This window comes from Gossypium hirsutum, chromosome D09, assembly GCF_007990345.1.
Source record: "Gossypium hirsutum isolate 1008001.06 chromosome D09, Gossypium_hirsutum_v2.1, whole genome shotgun sequence".
NCBI classification, from domain to species: domain Eukaryota; kingdom Viridiplantae; phylum Streptophyta; class Magnoliopsida; order Malvales; family Malvaceae; genus Gossypium; species Gossypium hirsutum.
In genome coordinates, this window is record NC_053445.1 from 54,349,624 (window position 1) to 54,373,632 (window position 24,009).

General features: G+C 38.1%; 5 protein-coding genes across 7 annotated transcripts; all 5 read left to right on the forward strand.

Annotated features, from left to right (window-relative positions):
• Positions 1-5,067: 5,067 nt before the first annotated feature.
• Positions 5,068-7,579, forward strand: LOC107931409 (replication termination factor 2; the record flags this gene model as incomplete). Its single annotated transcript, XM_016863288.2, has 2 exons — positions 5,068-6,256; positions 7,158-7,579. A coding segment is annotated over one exon (1,023 nt), but the record flags the coding sequence as incomplete, so codon positions are not given.
• LOC107931408 (40S ribosomal protein S12-2) lies at positions 6,095-7,449 on the forward strand. Its single transcript, XM_016863287.1, has 3 exons — positions 6,095-6,197; positions 6,784-6,793; positions 7,158-7,449. Exons 1-3 carry the CDS (start codon positions 6,095-6,097, stop codon positions 7,447-7,449), a joined length of 405 nt encoding a protein of 134 aa, XP_016718776.1.
• Positions 7,580-10,115: 2,536 nt separating the features above from the next.
• Positions 10,116-13,090, forward strand: LOC107931445 (calnexin homolog). The gene is made up of 6 exons (XM_016863316.2): positions 10,116-10,587; positions 10,685-10,754; positions 11,040-12,166; positions 12,259-12,330; positions 12,406-12,519; positions 12,614-13,090. The coding sequence occupies exons 1-6, from the start codon at positions 10,501-10,503 to the stop codon at positions 12,740-12,742; spliced, it is 1,599 nt and encodes a 532-aa protein (XP_016718805.1). The 5' UTR covers positions 10,116-10,500; the 3' UTR covers positions 12,743-13,090.
• Positions 13,091-13,936: 846 nt separating this feature from the next.
• On the forward strand, positions 13,937-19,351 carry LOC107931444 (chaperone protein ClpD, chloroplastic). 2 transcript variants are annotated; one of them, XM_041101504.1, is made up of 12 exons: positions 13,937-14,800; positions 15,192-15,352; positions 15,443-15,672; positions 15,811-15,919; positions 16,042-16,130; positions 16,532-16,633; positions 16,719-17,000; positions 17,099-17,202; positions 17,314-17,608; positions 17,915-18,148; positions 18,293-18,526; positions 18,736-19,351. In XM_041101504.1, the coding sequence occupies exons 1-12, from the start codon at positions 14,157-14,159 to the stop codon at positions 19,045-19,047; spliced, it is 2,796 nt and encodes a 931-aa protein (XP_040957438.1). In that variant the 5' UTR covers positions 13,937-14,156; the 3' UTR covers positions 19,048-19,351. The 2 variants fall into 2 exon arrangements, with proteins under 2 accessions (XP_040957438.1, XP_016718804.2); XM_016863315.2 differs by having other exon boundaries at positions 13,938-14,800; positions 16,000-16,130.
• An 800-nt stretch (positions 19,352-20,151) lies between these two features.
• On the forward strand, positions 20,152-23,963 carry LOC107931446 (uncharacterized). 2 transcript variants are annotated; one of them, XM_016863317.2, is made up of 8 exons: positions 20,152-20,967; positions 21,198-21,337; positions 21,439-21,538; positions 21,638-21,736; positions 22,149-22,496; positions 22,832-22,924; positions 23,006-23,212; positions 23,403-23,963. In XM_016863317.2, exons 1-8 carry the CDS (start codon positions 20,653-20,655, stop codon positions 23,664-23,666), a joined length of 1,566 nt encoding a protein of 521 aa, XP_016718806.2. In that variant the 5' UTR covers positions 20,152-20,652; the 3' UTR covers positions 23,667-23,963. The 2 variants fall into 2 exon arrangements, with proteins under 2 accessions (XP_016718806.2, XP_016718807.2); XM_016863318.2 differs by having other exon boundaries at positions 20,208-20,998.
• Positions 23,964-24,009: the final 46 nt, after the last annotated feature.

Sequence of the window (24,009 nt, forward strand, 5' to 3'; positions counted from 1 at the left end):
TACCTCATGCATTGCATGCACTTTAAGGAAAAACTAACAAAATGACGTGGTCAAATATGTTGCAACTAAAACGCATCGTATAGCTAACCTCTCTAAAACTCCCATTTTAATTAAACTTAAAACTCCCTTCAAAACTCTCCGTTTTTCTTAAAATTCCACAAACTTCCTTTCTACTAGTTTTTCAGGTCATAACAATACTCCGTTCCAGAAAAAAATCATTGGCCTCAATGATGAAAATAAGGAAATTTAGATTGAATCGCAGTGAGGGACTCCCATGTTGCATATTCAGGGAAAGAACCAGCCCATTCGATTAAAACTTCAATCAAAGCTTGATTCCCTTTCTTAACTATTCTTCTGTCCAGAATGCCAATTGATTCATTTGGCAAAACACCATGAGCATCTACCAATGGTAATTGCGCTTGAGTAGGAGCTAACCTAATGTGCCTTTTCAATTGGGAAACATGGAATGTGGGATGAATCCGGGAGTGTTATGGTAGTTGAAGAGTGTAAGCCACTTGTCCTACTTTCTGAATCACCGGAAAAGGCCCATAATACTTTGGAGATGATTTCTGGTTGGCAAGTTTTCGAATTGATTGCTGCCTGTAAGATTGCAACCGCAAATAGACCAGATCACCAAACTAAAAACTACTCTCTGAGCGGTGCTTGTCTGCCAACTGCTTCATTCTACTCTGTGCTTTCTTAAGACAGAACTGTAATAACTTCCTGGCAACCTCCCTAGCTCGTAAGCTTCAGTCCACCACTGCTACGAAGAAGCACCAGCCAAATATGGCATATGCGTGGGTGGGGGCTGCCCATACAATGCCTCGTACGGGGTAAGTTGAATAGAGGAATGAAATGAAGAATTATACCACCATTCAGCAATGGGTAACCATTTAAACCAGTGTGTAGGTGTCTCCCCTGTCATACACCTCAAATAACTCTCAAGAAACATATTCAGGACCTCAATCTGGCCATCCGTTTGAGGGTGGTAAGCTGTGGATAAAAGAAGCTTAGTACTTGATTTCTGGAATAGCTCCTGCCAAAAACCACTAACAAAGATTTTATCACGGTCCGAGATAATGGAGTCGGGCATGCCATGAAGTTTGTAGACATGAGTCAAATACTCCTGGGCCACCTCTTTAGCTATGTATGGATGAGTCAGGGCCAAAAAATGACCATATTTAGTGAGATGGTCTACCACTACTAGAATTGAATTTTTCTTGTCTGAAAACGACAACCCTTCAATGAAATCCATACTGATTACAGACCATGCTCGGTCAGGTATCGGCAAAGGCTGTAGAAGACCAGGGGAAGCCACGTTCTCCCCTTTGCATCTCTGGCAGACTATACATTCTCTGACCCATGTCTTAACATCTGAAGTAAGTCCCTTCCAATTCAGTAGGCTCGACAGTCGCTTCTTGGTGACATGTACCCCTGAATGACCACCAGTGGCACTCGCGTGAATATGAAGGAACAATTCGTGACGCAGCTGTGAATTCTTCCCCACCACGATCTTCCCTTTTCGAAACAAAAATTGACCATCCCACGAATACTTTTGATCATGAGTTTGTGACTGCAAAATATTTTGAATAATCTTCTGTATTCGACCGTCTAAAATATAGGAGTTTTGCACTCGTTCTAAGAGATCTGAAATTACTAAACTAGCTGACAGTTGGTAGTACAGACACTGTTCCGACTGTGGTTGACGAGAGAGAGCATCAGCAACCTTGTTATTAACCCCTCTCCTATAAGAGACTTCAAAATCATAGCCTAACATTTTAGCTATCCAACTTTGCTGAAATGGGGTAACAGCAACTTGATCCGATAAAAACCGCAAACTCTGATGATCTGTTCGAATTTTGAAGTGTAGACCCACCAAGTAGGTATGTCACTTTCGAACCGCCAATAGAACCGCTAGCATCTCTTTCTCATAAATCGATAAGGCTTGATGGCGCACTCCAAGAGCCTTGCTATAGAAGGCCACCGGTCTACCTTGTTGCTGCAAAACAACCCTAATGCCAAACCCGCTAGCATTTGTGTCCACTGTAAACTCTAGCTGAAAATTAGGAAGCACCAACACAGGAGCTGTGCACACGGCCTGTTTCAATGCCTGAAAAGCCTCAGTAGCCTGGTCAGACCATTCCCACCCATTCTTTTTCAGCAAATTAGTCAAAGGGCGAGCAATCACACCATAGTTCTATATAAATCTCCTATAGTAGCCTGTGAGGCCAAGGAAGCTGCGCAACTCCCTCACTGATTGAGGAATCGACCATGATAATACACAATCAATCTTAGTCGTGTTCATAGAAATTGTGCCATCATGTAAAACATGTCTCAAATATTGAATGCGAGAGGAACCAAAACAACATTTTGACTTTTTAGCATATAACTGTTGTTCTCTTAAGATAAGAAGAACAGACCTTAAATGGTGCATATGCTCCTCCTACGAGGTTGAATACGCGAGTATGTCGTCGAAGAAGACTAACACAAATTTACGCAACAGCGGATTGAAGATTGAGTTCATGAGAGCCTGAAAACTTGAGGGAGCATTAGTGAGGCCAAAGGGCATTACGAGAAATTCATAATGCCCCTCGTGAGTCCGAAATGCCGTTTTGTGCACGTCCGATTCCCACATACGAATTTGGTGATATCCAGACCTTAGATTCAATTTAGAAAATACTCTAGCTTCTCCAAGCTTATCCAATAACTCCTCAATTACTGGAATAGGAAATTTATCCTTAATTGTGTGCTGGTTTAATTGCCTATAGTCTACACATAACCTCCAGTTTCCATCCTCCTTCTTAACCATGACAATAGGAGAAGCAAACGAACTTGTGTTGTAGTGTATGATTCCAGCCTAAAGCATTTCTTGAATGAGCCTTTCCATTTCATTCTTTTGAATTACCGGATATCGATAGAGCCGCATTTTGATCACTGCCCCTTCACCCCTTAGTGGAATTCTGTGATCATGCATCCTACGAGGTGGTAATCCTTTTGGAACCTGAAAAACGTCCTCAAAATCCATCAACAGTGCTTGAAGTTGGTCCCAAGAATCCTTATTTTTCTCGGATGACAGCGTCACTTGCTCGATTAAGCTAAAACTGCAGTAAAAGGTCTCATCGACTGCCCTATTGCTACAAAAAATTTCGGATTTAGCTCTCCACTTTCAATTGCTAGTGAATCAGGAGTAATACCTTGAATAACGCATGACTTCCCTGCTAAATTGAACTGCATGGTCAGAGAACTAAAATTCCAAATGATGTTCCCAGTGCTAATAACCAATGTACTCCTAACACTATATCACAGCCTTTCAACTACAAGACCATGAAATCAATCTCAAATTTGTGATCTTGTACCTGCCATGTAACCCCTTTACAAAGTCCCCTAGTAAACAGACAACTGCCATTTGCTACTGAGACCCTTAGTTGCTCCTGATGCCACACTGGTAAAGACAACCGATTGACCAACCTTGTGTCAATAAAATTATGCGTACTCCCTGAGTCGACTAGGATAATAGCCCAAAATGCTCCCACTCGAGTGGCCACCCTCATAGTATTATCCCCCTATAGGCCAATAAGAGCATACAACGAAATTATAGGCGACTTAAGGCCCCCTTCATCAATACCAGTTTCTTCTAAATTTTCTGAACACTCCTGAAATTCTTCAGTCTCATAGAGGTTCAAGAAAAAACTGATATAATTGAGACTTCATGCACTTATGCCCCGCATGGTATTTAGCCCCACACCAAAAAAAGAGGCCCTTTTGTTTCCTTTCAGCCATCAATGCCGGGGATATAGACTTAGACCCAGACTTGTTTGATGATGTATTATTAACAGATTGATAACTCATTACTGTCTTTGTAGGAGAATAGGAATACCTGGAATTGACCGACGTGTTAGAAAAAGGTCGGGGTGAGCTAACCCCCATATTGTAGGCCCCTTCCCTGAATAGGAAATGAGTACTTCGATCTTTCTAGCTAACTGGAAAGCTTCCAACAGTGTCGATGGTTCAAACAGATCCAAGTAGTGACCTATTTCAGCCTTCAAGTTGCTGAAAAAAATACTGAGAGCATAGGACTCCGGTAGATGCAACTGATTTAGTAACCCCACAAACAAATCTTGATACTGTTCAACAGCACCCTGTTGTTTCAAGTTAACTAATTCCCTCATCGGATTTCTAAACTGCCTACACCCGAAATGATCTTCAAGGCTCTTAATTTACTTTGGCTAGGACAGCATTTGCAAGCCTCCATTCCTCTGAGAATAAAAATGGTGCCACTCCAGCGCTCGGCCCTCTAAGTTCAGCATCACAAGGCGGACCTTACTAGCCTCTACTGTACCTTCTGCCTTAAAATACTGCTTCAGTTTGGTCCACCACCCCTTAAAATCGGTACCATCAAACTTCGGACAGTTCAACCTGCTACGATTAACAGCAACTCCCGTCACATAAGAGTGATCCCTCAAACGTGCACTACCCTTATCCGTAACAATTAGTTCTGTTTGACCATGGGGTAAGTCGGTTTCCTTAGATAAGAAACCAAGAGGAGCTCCCAAAACCCCTTTACCTTTATCTGCCACAGCATTTGCAGATGAACTCGTCGGTGGCGGTCCGAAACACTGACCCAGCAATGCTTGTAGATCTCCCCGAAACTCAGTCTTAAACTCTTGCAATCGAGTCTCTATTTTAGTCTCCAAACGGGTCATTTCTTCTTGGATTTTTAAAATGTCCTGTTGCAAACTCTCGACCTTCTTCTGCAACCGTGTCGACACACTATCGCTAGCCATTTAGGAATCGTGATGGCTCTGATACCTTTGATACGAACCAAAAATCTGAGAGAAGAAAAAAAGATAATCGGAGAAGAAAAGAAGAGAAAAATAGAGAGTACTGAAATGTTTACTTTTCATTCGATAACTGCTACCTCATGCAGTGCATGCAATTTAAGGAAAAACTAACAAAATGACACGGTCAAATATGTTGTAACTAAAACTCATAGTATAGCTAATCTCTCCAAAATTCCCCGCTTCAATTAAACTTAAAACTCCCCCCAAAACTCCCTGTTTTTCTTAAAATTCCACAAACTTCCTTTCTACTAGTTTTTCAGCTAATAACACCCTTCGCCACGTTAAATCCTCCCTCCTTCCAGACCCACTATCGTCCTCCTCCTTCTACTTTACCCTCAATGGAAAACCCCTCTCTGATTCCACCCTTCTCCCAAATCCCCAAATTTCCCATCTTTCCACCCTTTCTCACCTCCCCCGCATCTCCGGTGGCGGAGGCGATGGTGGCGCCACTGGAGCTGAGTCCCACGACTGTTATCTCAAGATGTATGCTGTCAAAAAGCCTGATAAAGTTGACCCCAAAGAGAAAAGGCTCGGTAAGTGGCTCAATTGTGCCTTCTCTTATGAACCTTTAAGAGAACCTTGCGTGATTGATAAATTAGGGAATATTTTCAATAAGGGAGCTCTTGTTGAAGCTTTGTTGGGTAAGAAATTGCCCAAAGAGTTTAGACATATAAGGGGTTTGAAAGATATGATTAATATTAAGTTGTTGATGATTCCCGGGAAGCAATCAGATGCTGCTGATGGTGCTATGTTTCAGTGCCCCTTAACCGGGCTCGAATTCAATGGGAAGTATAAGTTTTTTGCGTTGAGGAATTGTGGGCAGTTTTTTGCGTTGAGGAATTGTGGGCATGTTGTTAGTGCTAAGGCTTTGAAAGAGGTTAAATCATCTGCTTGTTTGGTTTGTCATAAGGAGTTTGTGGAGTCTGATAAGATGGTGATTAATGGAAGTGAGGAGGAGGTGGCAGCCTTGAGGGAGAGGATGGAGGAAGAGAAATCGAAAACGGTGAAGGAGAAGAAGAGGGGAACCGATGTTGTGGACGGGAAAAAAGATTGTGGTAAATTGGAAGGGAATGAAAAGCTTGAGAATGGGAAGAAATCGAATAATGGTGGGGTGAAGAAGTTTCGAGCTGTGGATGTGGCACTGGCTAATGCAACAAAAGAAGTTTATGCTTCCATATTTACTTCTTCAAAGAAGTCGGATCTTAAGGAAACTTTTACATGTAGATCACTCCCACTTGGTTTAAATTGATCGGATGAGATTGAGTAATACTGTGGTGAAGAAGTTTAGAGCTGCAGATCATGTGACACCAGCTAAGGATGCGGAGGAGATTTCTGCTTCAATATTTAGTTTGACAAGTTGGTAGATCAAGTCTGGCCTGGTCAATACTGATGGTGTCATTTGTACCTTGTTAAAGGTGATCTGTTTGGTATTTTTCTTTGTTCATGAATTGTACTTGTTTAACCTAGAAAACCAATAAATATCTAATTTAAATAGTGAATTGCTATTAATATGTTCTAATACTTGCTTTGGTGTTATCTTTAAATTGTGTTGTTACTGAATTTAAAGTTGTCCCAATAAATAACATCTTTTAGTTGAGTTACAAAATAGATGAAGTAAAATTGAATCATCTGTAGCTTTTCAAATCATGGAAAAGAGAAGAGGTTTTGAGATAAAATCAGGACCAGCCTTCACATGAATTTTCACTATTCTTGTTTAGTATATCAAGTTAGATGAATTCTTTCTTTAATGGAACAATGTTGTCAAATATTCGTGTTTAGTCCTTAAATTGATGGTTTTGGACGGAAAATTCTTATGCTGTCTACCCTGTCAGTTTGCTACCAAATATTTTTCAAAAACTGCCACTATGCTTGCAACCTTTTTGAGAAGTTTAATTGTTGCTTGTGTTCTTCCTTTTTTGTTGAAAATTGAGTGATATCTTAGGTTGCACTGGGTATTTATGGCTGCATTCATAGGAGTTGGATGCAGTATTTCCAATTTATCCCATGTTGTATTTAAGTCTAAATAGGATTTGTGTTGCTTGGACTCCTTTGTTTGACATATGGATATCAGGATATGACCTCCAATGATCATCCAAATACGTAGAAAAACATAGAAAATTTAACCATACCCATGTCGTATGTATACCTGCATCTGATGCTCAAGTCCGAGTAAGATAAGAAAAGGATTTCTGTCTTCTTTTTTTTTTCTTTGAAATGTTTCATTTTTATCACTATTAGGTTTCTTTCTTTCTTTCTTTTTTTTTTTTGTTCTTTCTGCATGTATTTATGCTCTTTTCTTGCCTGATGTATTCACAGAGAGGAAGTTGTAGTTGCCCTAACTGAGGTTGCTGCTGCCATTGGTGAGCCAATGGACATCAACACAGCCTTGCCTCTTGTGATTAGGAAGCCCAGAGTTCATGGTGGGCTTGCACGTGGTTTACACGAAGCTGCCAAGGCAATTGAACAGCACAATGCACATCTTTGTGTTTTAGCTGATGATTGTGACCAGCCAGATTATGTTAAACTGGTCAAGGCACCCTGTGCTGATCAGAATGTTAAAGTGCCACGTGCACCAAGTGCAAAAACTCTGGGCGAATGGCTGGTGTAAGTAAAATTTCATTCCTTATTTATTGAACACAAGTTATTTCTCTCTCTTTTATGGTCTCAAAGGGACCACTTTGATCTTGTTCATTGAATATTAACTTATGCCACCAAATTAAATGAGATTACATTCGTTCTATATTATTTCTCTCTCTTTTATGGTCTCAAAGGGACCACTTTGATCTTGTTCATTGAATATTAACTTATGCCACCAAATTAAATGAGATTACATTCGTTCTATATGCCAATTGTGCTTCATCTCTGGATGCTGTTGTGTAAAGATCGATTCGAGGGGAAGGCAAGGAAGGTAGTTGGCTGTTCTTGTGTAGTTGTCAAGGTATGGAAACATATGGATGGAAGTACATTCTGTTTTACTTGAACAATATGTGTATATAGCCATGTATAGTATGTTAGTACGTTTGTCTGAGTTTTATAATCTTGTTGGTGCATGATTATGGTGAGCAACACGAGGCTGTTGAAGTTGTTCAGCAGCACAAGGATTAAGCAAATCAGAGGATGGTTTCCTCTGTAGATGTGTGTTGAGTTTTTTTTTTGTCATTTAATGAGTTCATGATTGTGAACAAACAAAGATTATTTTCTTTCGAAGTTGTTGCGATTCTCTGCAACTGCTCGGTGTTTCTTTAAGTATGCTACTCTTTTGTTTTTCATTTAAAATTTACGTGGTTAGTTCATGGAAAACTATTATATGTTGAAATCATGTCTTTTCGACTAGTTAGGCATAGTCATTTTTTGATCCCTTTGTCCAATTTTCTCAAATGACTCAACCGGAGCCTTGCCGTTGATAAATAGGCTTTAACCCAAATCGAGCCTTGCATCCCTTGACTCAACTCAAGCACATTACTGTGGATGTGGATTTCATCTTCTTTTCTTGATCAATAACTTTCTAGCAGCATGCCTTAATTGCCTTTGCTAGAAAATGTAACTACTTTTTTGCTAGAAAATCTCTACGTTTTTGTGGTGCAGTAAATGAGTAGAAAGGATGGTTCAATGTTTTATCTTTTATGAAGTTAAATAAAAGAACAAAATTTGTTCAGTTATTAATGTTCATAAATAAGTTCATCTGTTTAAAATTAGTTTAACATTTTAGTTTATTTATAATGTAACTATTATTATTATTTGTATTCAATTATTTTCTTTTTGATGAATAATATATTTTAGTTATTTACGAGCAATACACTATGATTGTGAACAAGTTTATTTAATTTGAATTTGAAACTTATAATTTAAAATAAATGAATAAAACACATTTGAAATTATGAATTATGAAATGAGGAGTGGTTGATGTTGGAGGTGTACATGAGTCGGGTTGGGCTTTAACAAAATTTTAGGTCCGATTGATAGGTTTAGGTTTGACCCGATTCGGATAAAAATGCTAAAACTTGGGTTCGGTTCGGCTTGTTCGTATTAATTTTTTATTTTACTTTTTTATATAAAAATATAATACATCAATTGCACTAAAAATATTAAATAAATGTTTCTTAACAAATTGAAGATAAATTTAAAAAAATCTTTATACTTAAATAATGTTAAGGTAGTGCCCAAGCCCACTTTTCAACCCTATGTTTTTACTCAAATCCTCCCATTTTTCGGGTGGATTTTTGGTCAGGTCGGGTGACATTACAACATCATTTTTTAGTTACATGACTAACAAGTGAGTATTTTTTATTTAAAAACGTGACATCAACAAAATTAACTAACAATGTTAATAATTGAATTTGATTTTCAAATATGAAAAGTAGAGGAACTAAATTTTTGAAAATAAATGTACAGACTAAATTTTAAATTTGTGAAGAGTATATAGACTTATGATATATTTTAACCTTTATACTACAAACATTTATTATTAATACTTTTATAACTGTAATAAATATTTATTATTAAAATATTGATATTGGATATTTTCAATAATATGTGAAGAATATTATTTAAAATTATTTTTTTAAAATCTATTATTAAAATAAACTATAATATTAAATAATTTATTATATGATTAAATATAAATAATTAAATATTTATGTTTAATAATATTGAAAAATAACTGATTGAGTCTTACTTAATTGACATAGATATTATTGCCAGTGCAGAAGAACATGAGTTTGAGTGCATTGAAGCGCATTATCCTGGGGATGAGCTATGGATAGTTAGGCATTATATCAAAAAGAACAGATATGATAAAAACCTATAATGAGATTATTGTTCAAAAAAATATTAAAAAATATAATATTTTATATTAATATATTAATAATTTTAAATATTTTTAAAAATAAAATAAATTTATTATCAATATAATAATATTAAACTTAATTTAAGTTAATTTTTATATAAAAATAAAATTACGGAACTCTTTTAAATAGAATGATTTACGTTTTTCAAAATGATAAGACATTTTATAAGAAAAAAACTTATTTTTTGTTGACAGTAAATCATTTTTCATTAATTAAATTATTTTTTCGTAAAATAAGCTTATACTAAAATTTTAATATAAGAAGGTAAAAAAATTGTGGTTGGAAATTCAAAAAAAAATAGAGAATCTTATGCAAAAGTTTTTTTTTTCTTTTAACGATTATTTACGAAATCAAATGCAATTGTTCCCCAATTAAATTTCTACTATAAAAAAAATCAAAACTCTTCTCTTCAGCTACTATTATGCAATGGTTTCTCGAACATATGATAATGGGCCCTTTTAGGGTTCAATGGATATTCAGCAAATGGGTGGTGAGTATGACCCGAGCCCATTTCCTACGTAACTACGTTAGAGATAGGCAATACGGCAAAGCAATGAAGCAAAGAATAATAGGAAAAAGGTGTACTATATATCATTAAAAAAATCATATTCTAGGCGAAGTTGTTGGATTTGCTTACGTGGATAGCATCGATTGGTTCATCTCACGTGGCGCGTAATATCATTGGGTGAAACAAGTCGACGCCGGCGTCAACAACATCTATTAAACTCCTCGACACATTTCAATCTTTTATTTAGATTTAGATCCAAAAAGAAAAATTTACAATCATCATCAGATCTAGTGTTCTTAGCCTGATGATGATAATGACGCGTTACGCTCTTCTTCTCCTATTAGCTTTCGCTTCGCTGCAACTCCTCTGCTTCGCCGCTGATGATGACGTGGTAATTTCAATTTTTTTTAACCTCGCACTAGTATGAATATTTGAATCTGTGAAATTGAAAATGAGATTCTTTTTCCATTTTGGGGGTGTGTTTACAGGTGTTCTATGATTCATTTGAAGAGTCATTTGATGGACGATGGATCGTTTCTGATAAAGATGATTATAAAGGTAGGATTTTTTTTTTGGATTCCGGGCTAATAAGATCATCTATGGTGATTTTGTTCTATTTACTTTGCTCTATCATTGTCAATCAATCTTTTGATGCATTTTTTAAGGAATTTGTTTTTTTTATTTTAAATCCATTTCTGATATCAAATCATCTGCCTTGGAATTTCATTGTGTTATTTATCCATCTAATGTATCTCATTGAGCCCTTGGCTCCTCAGTAACTTCAAATTGAACTTGTATTTTAAGTTGCTGAAGTTAAACATTGATTTGGGATTGGGATTGCAGGTGTGTGGAAGCATTCCAAGAGCGAGGGGCATGATGACTATGGTCTTCTCGTGAGTGAGATGGCAAAGAAGTATGCAATAGTGAAAGAGCTTGATGAGGCTGTGAATCTCAAAGATGGTACCACTGTGCTTCAGTTTGAGACTCGCCTACAGGGTGGACTGGAATGTGGTGGTGCATATTTGAAATATCTTCGTCCTCAAGATGCTGGGTGGAAGCCTACGGAGTTTGACAATGAATCCCCTTACTCTATCATGTTTGGACCCGACAAATGCGGGGCCACAAACAAGTTGCACTTCATCCTGAAGCATAAGAATCCTAAAAGTGGGGAATACATTGAACACCATCTGAAATACCCTCCTTCTGTCCCATCTGACAAGCTTACTCATGTCTACACTGCCATATTGAAGCCTGACAATGAGGTCAGCATTCTGATTGATGGTGAGGAAAAGAAGAAGGCTAGCTTCCTTTCAGCAGAAGATTTTGAGCCTCCACTTATCCCTTCCAAGACAATTCCTGATCCTGATGATAAGAAGCCCGAGGACTGGGATGAGAGAGCGAAGATTCCTGATCCAGATGCCGTGAAGCCAGAGGATTGGGATGAGGATGCACCCATGGAAATTGAGGATGAGGAGGCTGTGAAACCCGAAAGTTGGTTAGATGATGAACCCGAGGAGATTGATGATCCTGAGGCAACCAAGCCTGAAGATTGGGATGATGAAGAAGATGGTGAGTGGGAAGCCCCCAAAATTGAGAACCCAAAGTGTGAGATAGCCCCTGGTTGTGGCGAATGGAAGAGGCCAATGAAGAGGAATCCAGCTTATAAAGGAAAATGGTCTCCTCCACTAATTGACAATCCCAGTTACAAGGGTATTTGGAAGCCTCAGGAGATTCCAAACCCCAACTACTTTGAGCTTGAAAAGCCCGACTTTGATCCTATTGCTGCCATTGGTATTGAGATTTGGACAATGCAAGATGGTATATTATTTGACAATATTTTGATAGCCAAAAACGACAAGGTTGCCGAGTCATATCGGGAGACCACGTGGAAGCCAAAGTTTGAGGTTGAGAAGGAAAAACAGAAGGCTGAGGATGAAGCTGCCGATTCTGCCAGGCTTGCAGGCTTTCAGGTAATCCACTGGCAACCTGACTTCTTATTATCGTTATAATGTTATTCAATCTTATACCATATAACTTAAAGTTGATAATTTCTCTCTTGCAGAGGAAGGTTTTTGATGTCTTATACAAGGTTGCTGACATTCCTTTCTTAAGCAAATACAAGCATCAAATTCTCGTAAGTTGTCCCTCTTAATATGATCTTTCATATGCTAATTACCAATTCATCTGAAATTTGTAGTTTCTCTTTTAGGATCTTATTGAGCATGCTGAGACACAGCCGAACCTCACCATTGGTGTCTTGGTCTCTATTGTGGTGATTATTCTCACGATTTTCTTCAAGCTCATTTTTGGTGGGAAGAAACAGGTATGGTTACTTGAATCCTTGTCGAGTCTATTCTACACGCTTGTGTTTTTTTGATCTTAGTCTTACTCCATTGGTTAACTGTGTCTGTTTGCAGCCAAGAGTAGAGAAGAAACCAGAGGTTGCTAAAACATCAAATGGTGAAGGAAGCAGTGGAGAAAAAGCTGAAGAGGCGGAGAAGGAAGAAGCTGCTGCCGCTCCTCGCCGAAGGCGCCGTGACAATTGAGCAAATCTTAAAACAAAGGTAGCTGGTGGCGACTAACAGTTTGAGTTTGGGCTAATTTTTGCACTGTAGGGGGTTTTCGTAGCTGAAATATTATTTGCCTTTGGCATTTTTTAGTTTTACTTTTTAATATGATTAGATTGTATGGTTTGAAGGATGTAAACGAGACAAATTTCTGCATCAAAGCAAAAACCAAGTAGAAAGGAATTTGAAGCTTGCTGTATGTTCTGCTATTGTTTTTTTTTTCGTGTTAAAAATTCAAAGCTCAATGATTGAGCAAATGAGTGGGGTATGATGAAAATGTATGAATTTCAAGAATTATAGGGGTAAATTTATAATTTCTTATTTTCATTGAAGTTATTTTCTATAGTTTTTTAATATAAAAATACACGCAAACAAAAAATTAATCATTTAAGTTTAGAGGAAATATACTAGATATAAATACATATTTAGAGATGTATTGGCTCCCATTACAATCCATCGCTGTCCCTATTCGTCGTAGTTGTTGGCCCTTTTGACTTAAAACAATTTCGGTTTCTAAAGAAACATGTTTTATTTGGGGTTTATAAACCAAGTTAGTTACGTAGGTAAATTGTCAATGCAATGTCAACGTTTCAAACATGATATATATATTTATTAACATCTTTAAAACCATCAAATTTTTGTCAATAGAGGATACAACTCGTGGATAAACTTCTTAAAATGTGAAAAGGAAGCAAATAACTCTTTCTATCGTAACTCAGGCTGAAACTAATTGAATATGCAACATTGGCATGGTAAAAATGTGTACTTATGAACCATATGTTTGCATTTTCTTCGGTTTTGCATTCCTAGTTGTGGGACTGAGACAGCTAGCCTAGCACTAATTTTGACGTTAACAAAATCGTGGGTTCATACATTGATTTTCCAAGGAAGACTAGAAGCCTCCGACCAAGAACAACAACCGTGGAAATCAAACTAAAACGTGCGTCTCAAGCTGAGCCAATCCAAAAAAAGGTTTTGGCAGTGTCAGGCAAGAGCTTGGCAGTTATGGGGTTTGGCGGAAGATTATTCTTTGCTCCTTCTTCTTGTACTTGCGTGCGCGACACCTTCAAAAATCAAAGCCAAAATGCAGTTGTCGAGGCTTTTAGCTAAAAGTGAAGACTTTTTTCTTCGTTGAGGGTTTAAACCTTAATTTTGCTTTATATTCACAACACAATAACAACAACAACAAAAAAGAAAAAAACCCCGAAGGGTGGTTTTGACGTGTCAACCCTGCTCTTCTTTTCTACTTTCTTCCCCCATCCGACAGCCAGAAAATATCCTTTAAATTTGATTGGACATCAACTCAAAACTCTGCCTATATTTGCTCCTTCCTTCTTTTGCTTGCATTTGTAGCTACAAAAAACTAAACACAAAATTTTGTCCCGAAAAGAACATGATGGAGGTTTTATCTTCTTCGTCTTCTTCGTCTTTGCCGATTAATTTCCGGTCACGTTGCTTATTTTCTCATCCTTCATCACCTTCACGTTTCCCTTCCCATTTCCATCCAAATGACAACAATTCAGTTTCTTCTTCAACTTCTTCTTGTTTTGGCCTATCAATCTCTCGTTCCAATAGCTTTGTTCACGTTAAACGCTTCAATTCTCGTAGAAGAAGCAACAGGCCCTTACGAATTTCTGCAGTTTTCGAGCGTTTCACAGAGCGAGCTATCAAAGCTGTTATCCTTTCTCAAAGGGAAGCCAAGTCTCTAGGCAATGATATGGTTTTCACCCAGCATCTTTTGCTGGGTTTGATCGGTGAAGACCGCGACCCCGATGGTTTTTTAGGGTCAGGCTTAAACATTGTTGAGGCTCGTGAGGCTGTTCGTAGCATTTGGCGAACTAGTAATCATGATTCGGGTAAACAAGAAGGGTCCATTGTTTCTTCAACGGAGGTGCCGTTTTCTGCAAGCACAAAACGGGTTTTTGAGGCTGCCGTGGAGTATTCGAGGAGTATGGGTTATAATTTTATTTCACCAGAACATATTGCTATTGGATTGTTCACGGTTGATGATGGAAATGCTGATCAGGTCCTTAAAAGGTAGCATTTTTTTTAAGGGGTCGAGCAAATTTGGTTCCTTTTTGCTGGTGGAAACATTTTTGTAAAACATGAACTTGGGTTGTCTGCTTTGCTTTATCTGACGTATGAAGTTATTATTTAGCTATTTCAGAAGCTCGTTGAGGAAGGATATAAATTGTACGTCGTAATGTAAGAGGGGCAAAAACAGGGATGCAAAATAATGAACTAACTATAGAGTTCTTACAATTAAAATAAAATTAACATTGGGCTTTATGTTATATCGTTAGTGTCATTAGTTTTGCAGAGAAATCAAGTAACAACTAAAATTAACATCATATTTTCATATGACCATCTGGGTCTGAATCACTGATGCATGTTTCATGCCATCAACTTTTGTATTGAAAAATTTCAGACTGAGAGCAAATGTAAATCACTTGGCAACTGCAGCAGTCGCCAGACTGCAAGGGGAGCTTGCAAAAGATGGTAGGGAACCTCCAGTGTCGTCAAAAAAGATGCCTGAAAAATCTCTCTCTCGTAATGCTGCTGGCACAAGGTCCCCCGATAAGACAAAAGGTAGAAATCTGACCCGTTCTTTGGGTTGCTTAATAATTCTATTTTAGAATCATAGAGGCTAATGCTTTGTACCTCATATGTGATTGTTAGGGGAAAGTCCTCTGGATCAATTCTGTGTGGATCTTACAGCTCGTGCAAGTGAGGGACTCATTGATCCTGTTATTGGCAGGGAGAATGAAGTTCAAAGAATTATTCAGATACTTTGTCGCAAGTCCAAGAATAACCCTATTCTTCTTGGTGAAAGTGGAGTTGGTAAAACAGCCATTGCTGAAGGACTTGCAATCAGGATTGCACAGGCACAAATCCCAGCATTTTTGTTGGTCTGTCTCTTCACAAGTCATTGATGTTCTAGATAGTATAGCTAGTTCATTTTTACTTTATCTAAATGCCAATGGTCATACGTTTCATGATGCTCTATCTCAAAATTTAATTATTTTATTGCCTTTTTTTTAACACAGAATAAAAGAATAATGTCCTTGGACATAGGACTTCTGATGGCTGGTGCAAAGGAGAGGGGAGAGCTGGAGGCACGTGTTACTGCTTTACTAAGCGAGGCAATAAAATCAGGTACCTGCTGAGATGACTTGCCTTTTTGGGTCCAAAGTATGGATTTTGTTGTTCTCATACTTGCTATACTTGTTCTGCAGGTGAAGTCATTCTATTTATTGATGAAGTCCACACACTTATAGGATCTGGTACAGTCGGCCGAGGAAATAAGGGAGCTGCTCTTGATATTGCCAATCTATTGAAGCCTGCACTTGGGAGGGGTGAATTACAGGTATATGTTCCTCTTATGGTAATTTTTGTTGAAATCCTGAAATGCGAAAACATAATGACAATTTGGAAATTCAAGAATTACCTCTTTGAACTAAAAGGCAGAAATCACCCTTGTCCTATTCAATAGAGACCAACTTTTTTTTCTCCTGCCAAGCTTTTGTAAATTGGGGAAAAGTCGAAGTCCAAGATGGGGGAGGTCCTGCTCATTGTATACTGTCGATAGAGTCCTAGTCCTTATAGGGCCAATTCAGGGGTAGCCTCAATATTTTAGTATAGATGTTGTATTTCTTCACATTATGATTGCCACCAAGGTATCTGAACCATTGAGGAACTAAGTTCTACTCATTGACCAAGCTTTTATTAAACTTTTAATTGGGCATTAAGAATTTACATGGCTTGCAGTGTATGGCATCAACCACTATTGGGGAATATAGGACCCAATTTGAAAAGGATAAAGCATTAGCGCGAAGATTCCAGCCAGTATGGATTAATGAACCAAGCCAGGTTGCTTTCGATACGTTCTGTCCTATATGTAAATTAGTGTCTATTTGCGTATTTTCTTATTTGAATTTTACTTGATAACTTATAGGAGGATGCAGTAGGGATACTGCTTGGTCTGCGTGAAAAATACGAGTCCCATCACCGCTGCAAGTACACTCTGGAAGCAATAAATGCTGCTGTGTACCTGTCAGCAAGATACATTCCTGACAGGTATCTTCCTGATAAAGCAATTGATCTCATTGATGAGGCTGGAAGTAGAGCTCGTATTGAAGCATTTAGGAGGAAAAGAGAGCAAGAAACTGACATTCTCTCTAAGGCACCTGATGATTATTGGGAAGAAATAAGAACTGTGCAGGCCATGCATGAAGTGGTAAAATCTTCTCTTGTGATGTACTTTATTTTTGTTTTTGTATTTATTCCGCTAATAATTTGCTGTTAACCTCCATTTTGCACTTCTTTCGATATTAGGTCTTGGCCAGTAGGTTGAAACATTGTAATGGTGCTTCCAATGTGGGTGATTCTAGTGAAGACCTTTTCAAATCCCAGTTGCCTTCTGCTTCAGATGATGATGAGTATGTTTTTCTTTCTTTACTGGAGTCATGTTTAATGATACATCCATTAAGTTCTTGGTATTTTAGTCTTTGTCTGGTCTCAAACTCAATTTCTTGTGGTGATTCTTTCAGACCTATAATGGTGGGACCTGAAGAAATTGCAACAGTTGCTTCAGCTTGGTCAGGGATCCCTGCTCAGCAAATCACTGCCGATGAAAGAATGCTTCTAGTTGGCCTTGAAGAGCAACTTAAGAAAAAGGTCGTTGGTCAGGACGAGGCTGTTGCTGCCATTTCTCAAGCTGTGAAGAGATCTCGTGTTGGCCTGAAGGATCCAGATAGACCAATAGCCGCAATGATCTTTTGTGGTCCAACTGGGGTTGGAAAAACTGAGTTAACAAAAGCTTTAGCAGCATGCTATTTTGGGTCGGTAAGTCTTCATTTCGAGTCTTTGGGATCAGCTTTTAGTAGTCTTTGGGATCAGCTTTTAGTAGTCTTTTTATATGATTGACTGGTAAGAAAATACAGAGATTTTCTTTATAGCAAATTTTGCCTGTGGAGCCTTAATTAAGTCACACACCATACCTCCAAGAATTAAAGAAAGGGATGCGACTTTATGTACTAGCTGGGGAATTTTAGGCATTCCTTTGTCTTTTGGGTTACTATATATCTAATTTGGCTTGTAACACCGCTTAATCTTGCTATATTTTTCTGTCCTTCAATGCCATTATCGCAGGAGGATGCTATGCTAAGATTGGACATGAGTGAATATATGGAGCGGCATACAGTGAGTAAATTAATAGGATCACCCCCCGGTTATGTCGGGTATGAAGAGGGGGGTATGCTCACAGAAGCTATTAGAAGACGACCATTCACGTTGTTATTGCTTGATGAAATAGAGAAGGCCCATCCAGATATATTCAACATCCTTCTACAATTGTTTGAAGATGGCCACCTCACAGATTCACAGGTTTGTTTGTTTTGAAGTGCATTAGTCTGAGATGCAAGTATTTACAAAAATAATAAAAATTGGTGCTTTCGCAAAGATAAATAGTCATCATCTGTTGATATTAGTTGATTATCCACGTCTCTTATTTAAGCTTCTGTGAATCAGGGTCGAAGAGTATCTTTCAAGAATGCATTGGTGGTGATGACTTCAAATGTGGGTTCTTCTGCTATTGCAAAAGGTAGACGTGCTTCCATCGGCTTCTTGCTCAATGACGATGAATCTGCTTCATATACTGGAATGAAAGCTTTGGTAATGGAAGAACTGAAGACATATTTCCGTCCAGAGTTACTCAACAGGATTGATGAAGTAGTTGTATTTCGGTCTCTAGAAAAATCTCAGGTTTGCAACTTTCTGTTGATTTTATTAAACAATATACATCTTTCCTATACTCTTTTTTAGCCTGAGTATCAACGTCTGAAACTACCCATTTGAAAAAATTACTGATATTTAGAATGAGTTAAGAGGTAATTCAATGCTGTAAACTGTGTTCTACTAGGAAAATGTTTTACTGAAATGCTGTCGGTCACATCTATCCGGTTTCTGTGCAGATGCTTGAGATTGTAGACCTGATGTTGCAAGAGGTGAAAACAAGGCTCATGTCACTTGGAATTGGTTTAGAGGTGTCTGAGTCAATCAAGGACCTCATTTGTGAACAAGGTTATGAACAGACCTTTGGTGCTCGGCCCCTTCGGAGGGCAGTTACCACAATAATTGAAGATCCCTTGAGTGAAGCTCTCCTGGCTGGAGAATACAAGCCTGGCGAAATAGCTTTTATTGATCTAGATGCTTCAGGAAACACCGTCATTTCAAGTCCATCAGATAAGGTCATCACTGTGTCTGATACAGCATCTACCTACTAGTTACTTGTTCCTAGTACTATATCATTTGATGATGTAGCCTTATACATGTAGAAAGTATACGGGTATTTTTTTTTTGGTGGATTTAGAGTATATTTTAATTTATTCAATTGTATATAAGTAAAGCTTTTAAGTTGGCAAATATAATATATATAGTACATCTACGTTGTTATATATACTAGAGCACTGCCAGTTATCAAATAGATTATCTTGATATTTGATTCGAGTATCATCATGAGATGAAACTAGTTCTTTTTTTAATCATATTGAAAGATCTCAATTTGAGATGAGCATCGAAATTGAACTATTTTCTTACTAGTAAACCAATTTAACTGTGTAAGGCTTATGGTTTAGGGCTCAATGGCAAGTTTCAAGTTAATTTCATGAACTTGACTTGTCTGGATTACACTCTGTATAATAAATGTGTTAGGCTTATGGTTCAATCAAATTCATTTGTCACTAAAAGCCCATGAAAAAAGTTTGCTCAATGCTTATGATATTTGCAATCATGGGTCTGAACATGAACATGGAGGGAGCAAGTTGCTTGCCAAACAAGTGGTCTGATATTTTCACAAATTTTGAGCTTGCAAGAGTACGATGGTGATGGATCCTGTCCCTTAACCTTGCCTGTATACTTTGCTTCAACTTGGATAATATAAACGAGGCAGCTAGATATGGATATATAATTTGGGGAAATAGTTCATGTTAAGTATGCCATATTGCAATGCATGCAGCCGAGGGTATTCATTATTTTGGCGTGTCGTGACTGCGAGGTAGGTGGGGTAAATTTGACTTTTGAGCATAATTTACTTTATCAGAAACTTCTCTGTTTGCTTGCCAACTTCAACCTCAAACCAGCTCCCCATGGATATGTCTCTGATCCATTCCGTGGGGACATTGTAACATTCTAGTTTCTAGACATGAAAAAGAACCTGGGGTTTAGCCTTTTAATCGAGGAAAAAAATAGCTCTCACCTAAGTAGCTAAATATGGAGCAATTTTCTGACAAAGAATTAGCCTCGGTAAGCACAGTGGAGACACTGATTCTTTGCTTTTAAAATTAATAAAAAAAAGAAGATTGCCGATAACTCTGTCAGAAAGTTATGGGAATATAATCTTGTTCATTAAAAAGAATGGCAAATTGATTACGGTACTTCCCATCCCGAGAAGACCAATGAACCAGCTAAAGTAAAGATACTCCCTTAGAACAATAATGGCTTCCACAAATTAAGCCTAAACAGCTTATTATCTGAGGACAAAGCAAGTGTTGAATGCTGTTCCAAACCAACTGGCCTTTTCTCTTCATCCTTAGCTTCAGCCTCCATTTTCTCTCACTTTCTTTTTTCTTTTTTAAAGTTAAAATCTTTAAATATGGCACGGAAATAGATAAGAGCAGAAAAAAAATGTTAAAAAATGGTAGAATAATGTTTCTGTCTTTGACAGAAGATTTAGTTAAGATAAGATAAGATAACCCTAAAACTGGAAATGCTTGAAAAGTAAAGTCAAATTTATTACTTGCGTATTGGACAGAACTTCATAATTTCCTTGTCTTTTCTCTCTATTTTAACTTTCTGATGCCAATAGCAACGACGCCGACACTGAATCCGAAATGCCAACTTTGTCCAAAAACCAGAATTCCTCGGCGCAGTTGTTGGCGGACAGCGCGGCGGCGGAACGACGGCTGCGTGAGGCGGAGGAGCGATTGAGGGAGGCCATAGAGGAGCTCCAGAGGCGTCAGAGGACAGCAGCGAGTGGTGATCAGCCGCCATGCGATCACGCTGACGACTCCTGCGTGGCTCACGCCATTGGCAATCTTTGCCAAAGCTTTCTCCTTTCTTATGGTGTTAGAGTAGGCGTAGGGATTCTTCTTCGCGCTTTCAAGCTCGCCAGAGGGCAGTCTTATTCTTCGCTTCTTGATCTCAAGGTTGGAGCGTTTTATGGCAATTTCATCAAAGGTCTTGCTTTGACTTTGATGTTTTTGAAAATTTATGAAATGCTTGTGGGAACTGAACTTGTATGTATGTATGTATTTCTCTAATTATGAAATGATGGATTATGGTTAAATTGACTTTAAGTTTTGGTATTTGTGTTGGCAAAGACAATTAGCATGTGAAGAAATATGATGTTAAGCAATGTTTGAATGGTGTTTTTCAGCAACTTGTGTCGGAGAAAGATTTGATTGTAAGAGAGGAAGCATGCCGGGTTGGTTTACTTTTCGGTGGCTTCACAGGATCATACCATGCTCTTCGATGTTTACTAAGAAAACTGAGAAAGAAAGAGACACCAGTGAATGCGTAAGTTTGCTAATATAAACCCTTACTTCGGCTTTGGCTTTTGTTCTAAAATGGCTGGTTTCCATTAAATGAACTTTTGATTCCTTTGTTTTATGAAACAGAATATTAGCAGGTTCAATTGCGGGGTTGTCTGTTTTAGCTATAGATGATTCAAACCGAAGGCGGACGCTCGCTCTCTATCTTTTGGCTAGAGTGGCCCAGGTACATACGTATACGCATTCGTTTTTAGTTGTAAATTTGCAAAGCTCAATCGTAGGAACCAAACCAGTTTTCTTCTAACGTTTTGCTTTTACTCTTCAGTGCGCTTACAATTCTGCCAAGTCAAAAAATAAGTTTCACTTATGGGGAAGCCATTGGAGGCATGGCGATTCTCTGCTTTTTGCTTTAGCATGTGCTCAGGTAATACTACCAACTTCATATTCGCCTTTTTCTGCTTTTTCCCTGTATATTAAATGATGATACTGAAACATTCATAACTCCATAAGTCTATTTTACTTCGACTGCTCGTTACTGATATGGAAATGTTGATATGAGCCTCTAAATGCACAGAGAAACTTAGATATGGACTCTTTTTACATCTGGTTTTCCTGCATCTTTTGTGAATTTTAACTCCATTCTGTTTGTGACTACTATTTTCCATTTTACAAGTTATTATATGGTAAAGGTTGCTTGTCTAATAACAAATTGGAGTGGGCTTCTGAGGTTTACAAATAAATGTAGAATCTCTTGTTGTTTCATATCAGCTTTTCTCTTAAGATGGTTTACAGTTGTTTCTTCTTCATCCCATTTTGCTGAATGATGCTCACACCAGGTCATGTATGCATTCGTGATGCGCCCCGAAAGCTTGCCGAATTCATATCAAGATTTTATTCATAAGATGGGTCCTGTTGCAGCTCCTGTATATAAGGCTGTAAGGGAGAACTGTAGAGGTGGTCCGGTAGATGTTGCTTCTATATCGGCCTACTTATATAGCCGAGGGAAGTCTGATAATTTGAAGTTGGAAAAGTTCCCATCTATTATTCCTTGTTCTGTTATTCATCCTGACACAAATTCTTGTCTAGCACACAATGCTAAAGCATCATCGACTACCTTCCGCAAAACATTTCCGCTCTACTTCTCCCTGACTTTTGTGCCATTCGTTGTTCTTCACCTACAACAGGTAACATCGTGCACTACATACTGTTTTGCCTTTTGCTTTTGAACTTTCCTATCACAGGCTTCTGCTTATAAGCAAGAAACAAACAAGACGATGATGCATACATATATAGGACACTGACATCTAAGTTTGATTAACATAGACTGCCACATTAGTAATGTTGAGTTAGTGGAATGGGAATGATGGGTTTTACTATGAGCTTACTCTTCCTATAGTCGAGTCAAGCACTTATGCCTGCTCAAGCATACAAAAGAGATCACAATTTTATCCTTTGTAACTAGGACAAGATTTATTTTAGTTGATTTACAGGTTTCTTTTTTGTTGTGATGCACTTGTAGTTTATGAAAACCCCTTCTCGTACCTGTTGGCTTGCTGTTAAAGATGCCGTTCAATCAACAAGTTTCTTAGCTGCATTTGTTGGAATCTTTCAGGTAACTGATTTCTCATTTCTCATTCACTTGTTTTCTAATTTTATGAATATGTTGTTGATACTTTCTCTTGTGCAATTCAAGGGGATTATTTGTATGCACAGAAAGATTGCATCCAAAGACCACAAGCTGGTATATTGGGTGGCTGGTGCTTTATCTGCTCTTTCTGTATTGCTGGTGAAAAAATCTAGACGCAGCGAACTTGCTCTATATGTTCTTCCACGAGCCACAGAATCGTTGTGGTATATTTCAGTAAATCGGCACCTTCTTCCTGATGTTAAAAATTCTGAGGTAAGTGAAAATCACGCCAATAGTTGGAGATAGTTAACCAAGTTGTTTCTGAGGTTGTTTTCGGGGCTTTGTTACAATCCAAGATTTGTCCAAATTCTTGCGCAGAGACAGAAAGATGATTCCCTTTATCTACTGCGTTATTGCTGAGTTAATTGTTTTTGGTATAAATGTGGGTGGTGAATTGTTGCAGGTGGCGTTATTTTGTGCATGCATGGGAGGAATCATGTACTACCTAGAATATGAACCAGATAGCATAGCACCATTCCTTAAGGGTCTTATCCGCCGGTTCCTATCTAGCAGAATAAGCAACCCCGGCAGTTCATTTGATCGGACAGCTTCCTACACCTACTTGCAGACTCTTGATGCCATGAAGAAGCCAAAACCAGAGGATAATCCAGAGCTTGATACTTCAGCTCCTAAACAATACAGTCTTGAGTCTATACAGGGGCTCTAATCCCCCTGAATTTCACTTGCTCAAACCAATCGTTGAAATTTATATTCATTTCTTGCTATATATAAACTTGTAGAACAATACGCAAGGGGGGATTAAAAAGATGATTCAATGCCGTATAGGCAAATAACTGAAGTAGAGGGATTTGTTTTTGGTTTCGAATGTCGGATCCCTCACACCATCATAGCATGTAATCTAATCTGTACTCCCCCGTAGGAACAATTCTTCTTATTGAAGATATATGTCGAGAGGGGAAGACACGATATGGTGATAAAAATAAAGATTGTGCAAATAATATCAGTTGCTGTCTATTCTACCCAATTTCATTTTCCCTTTCGTCCCCCAT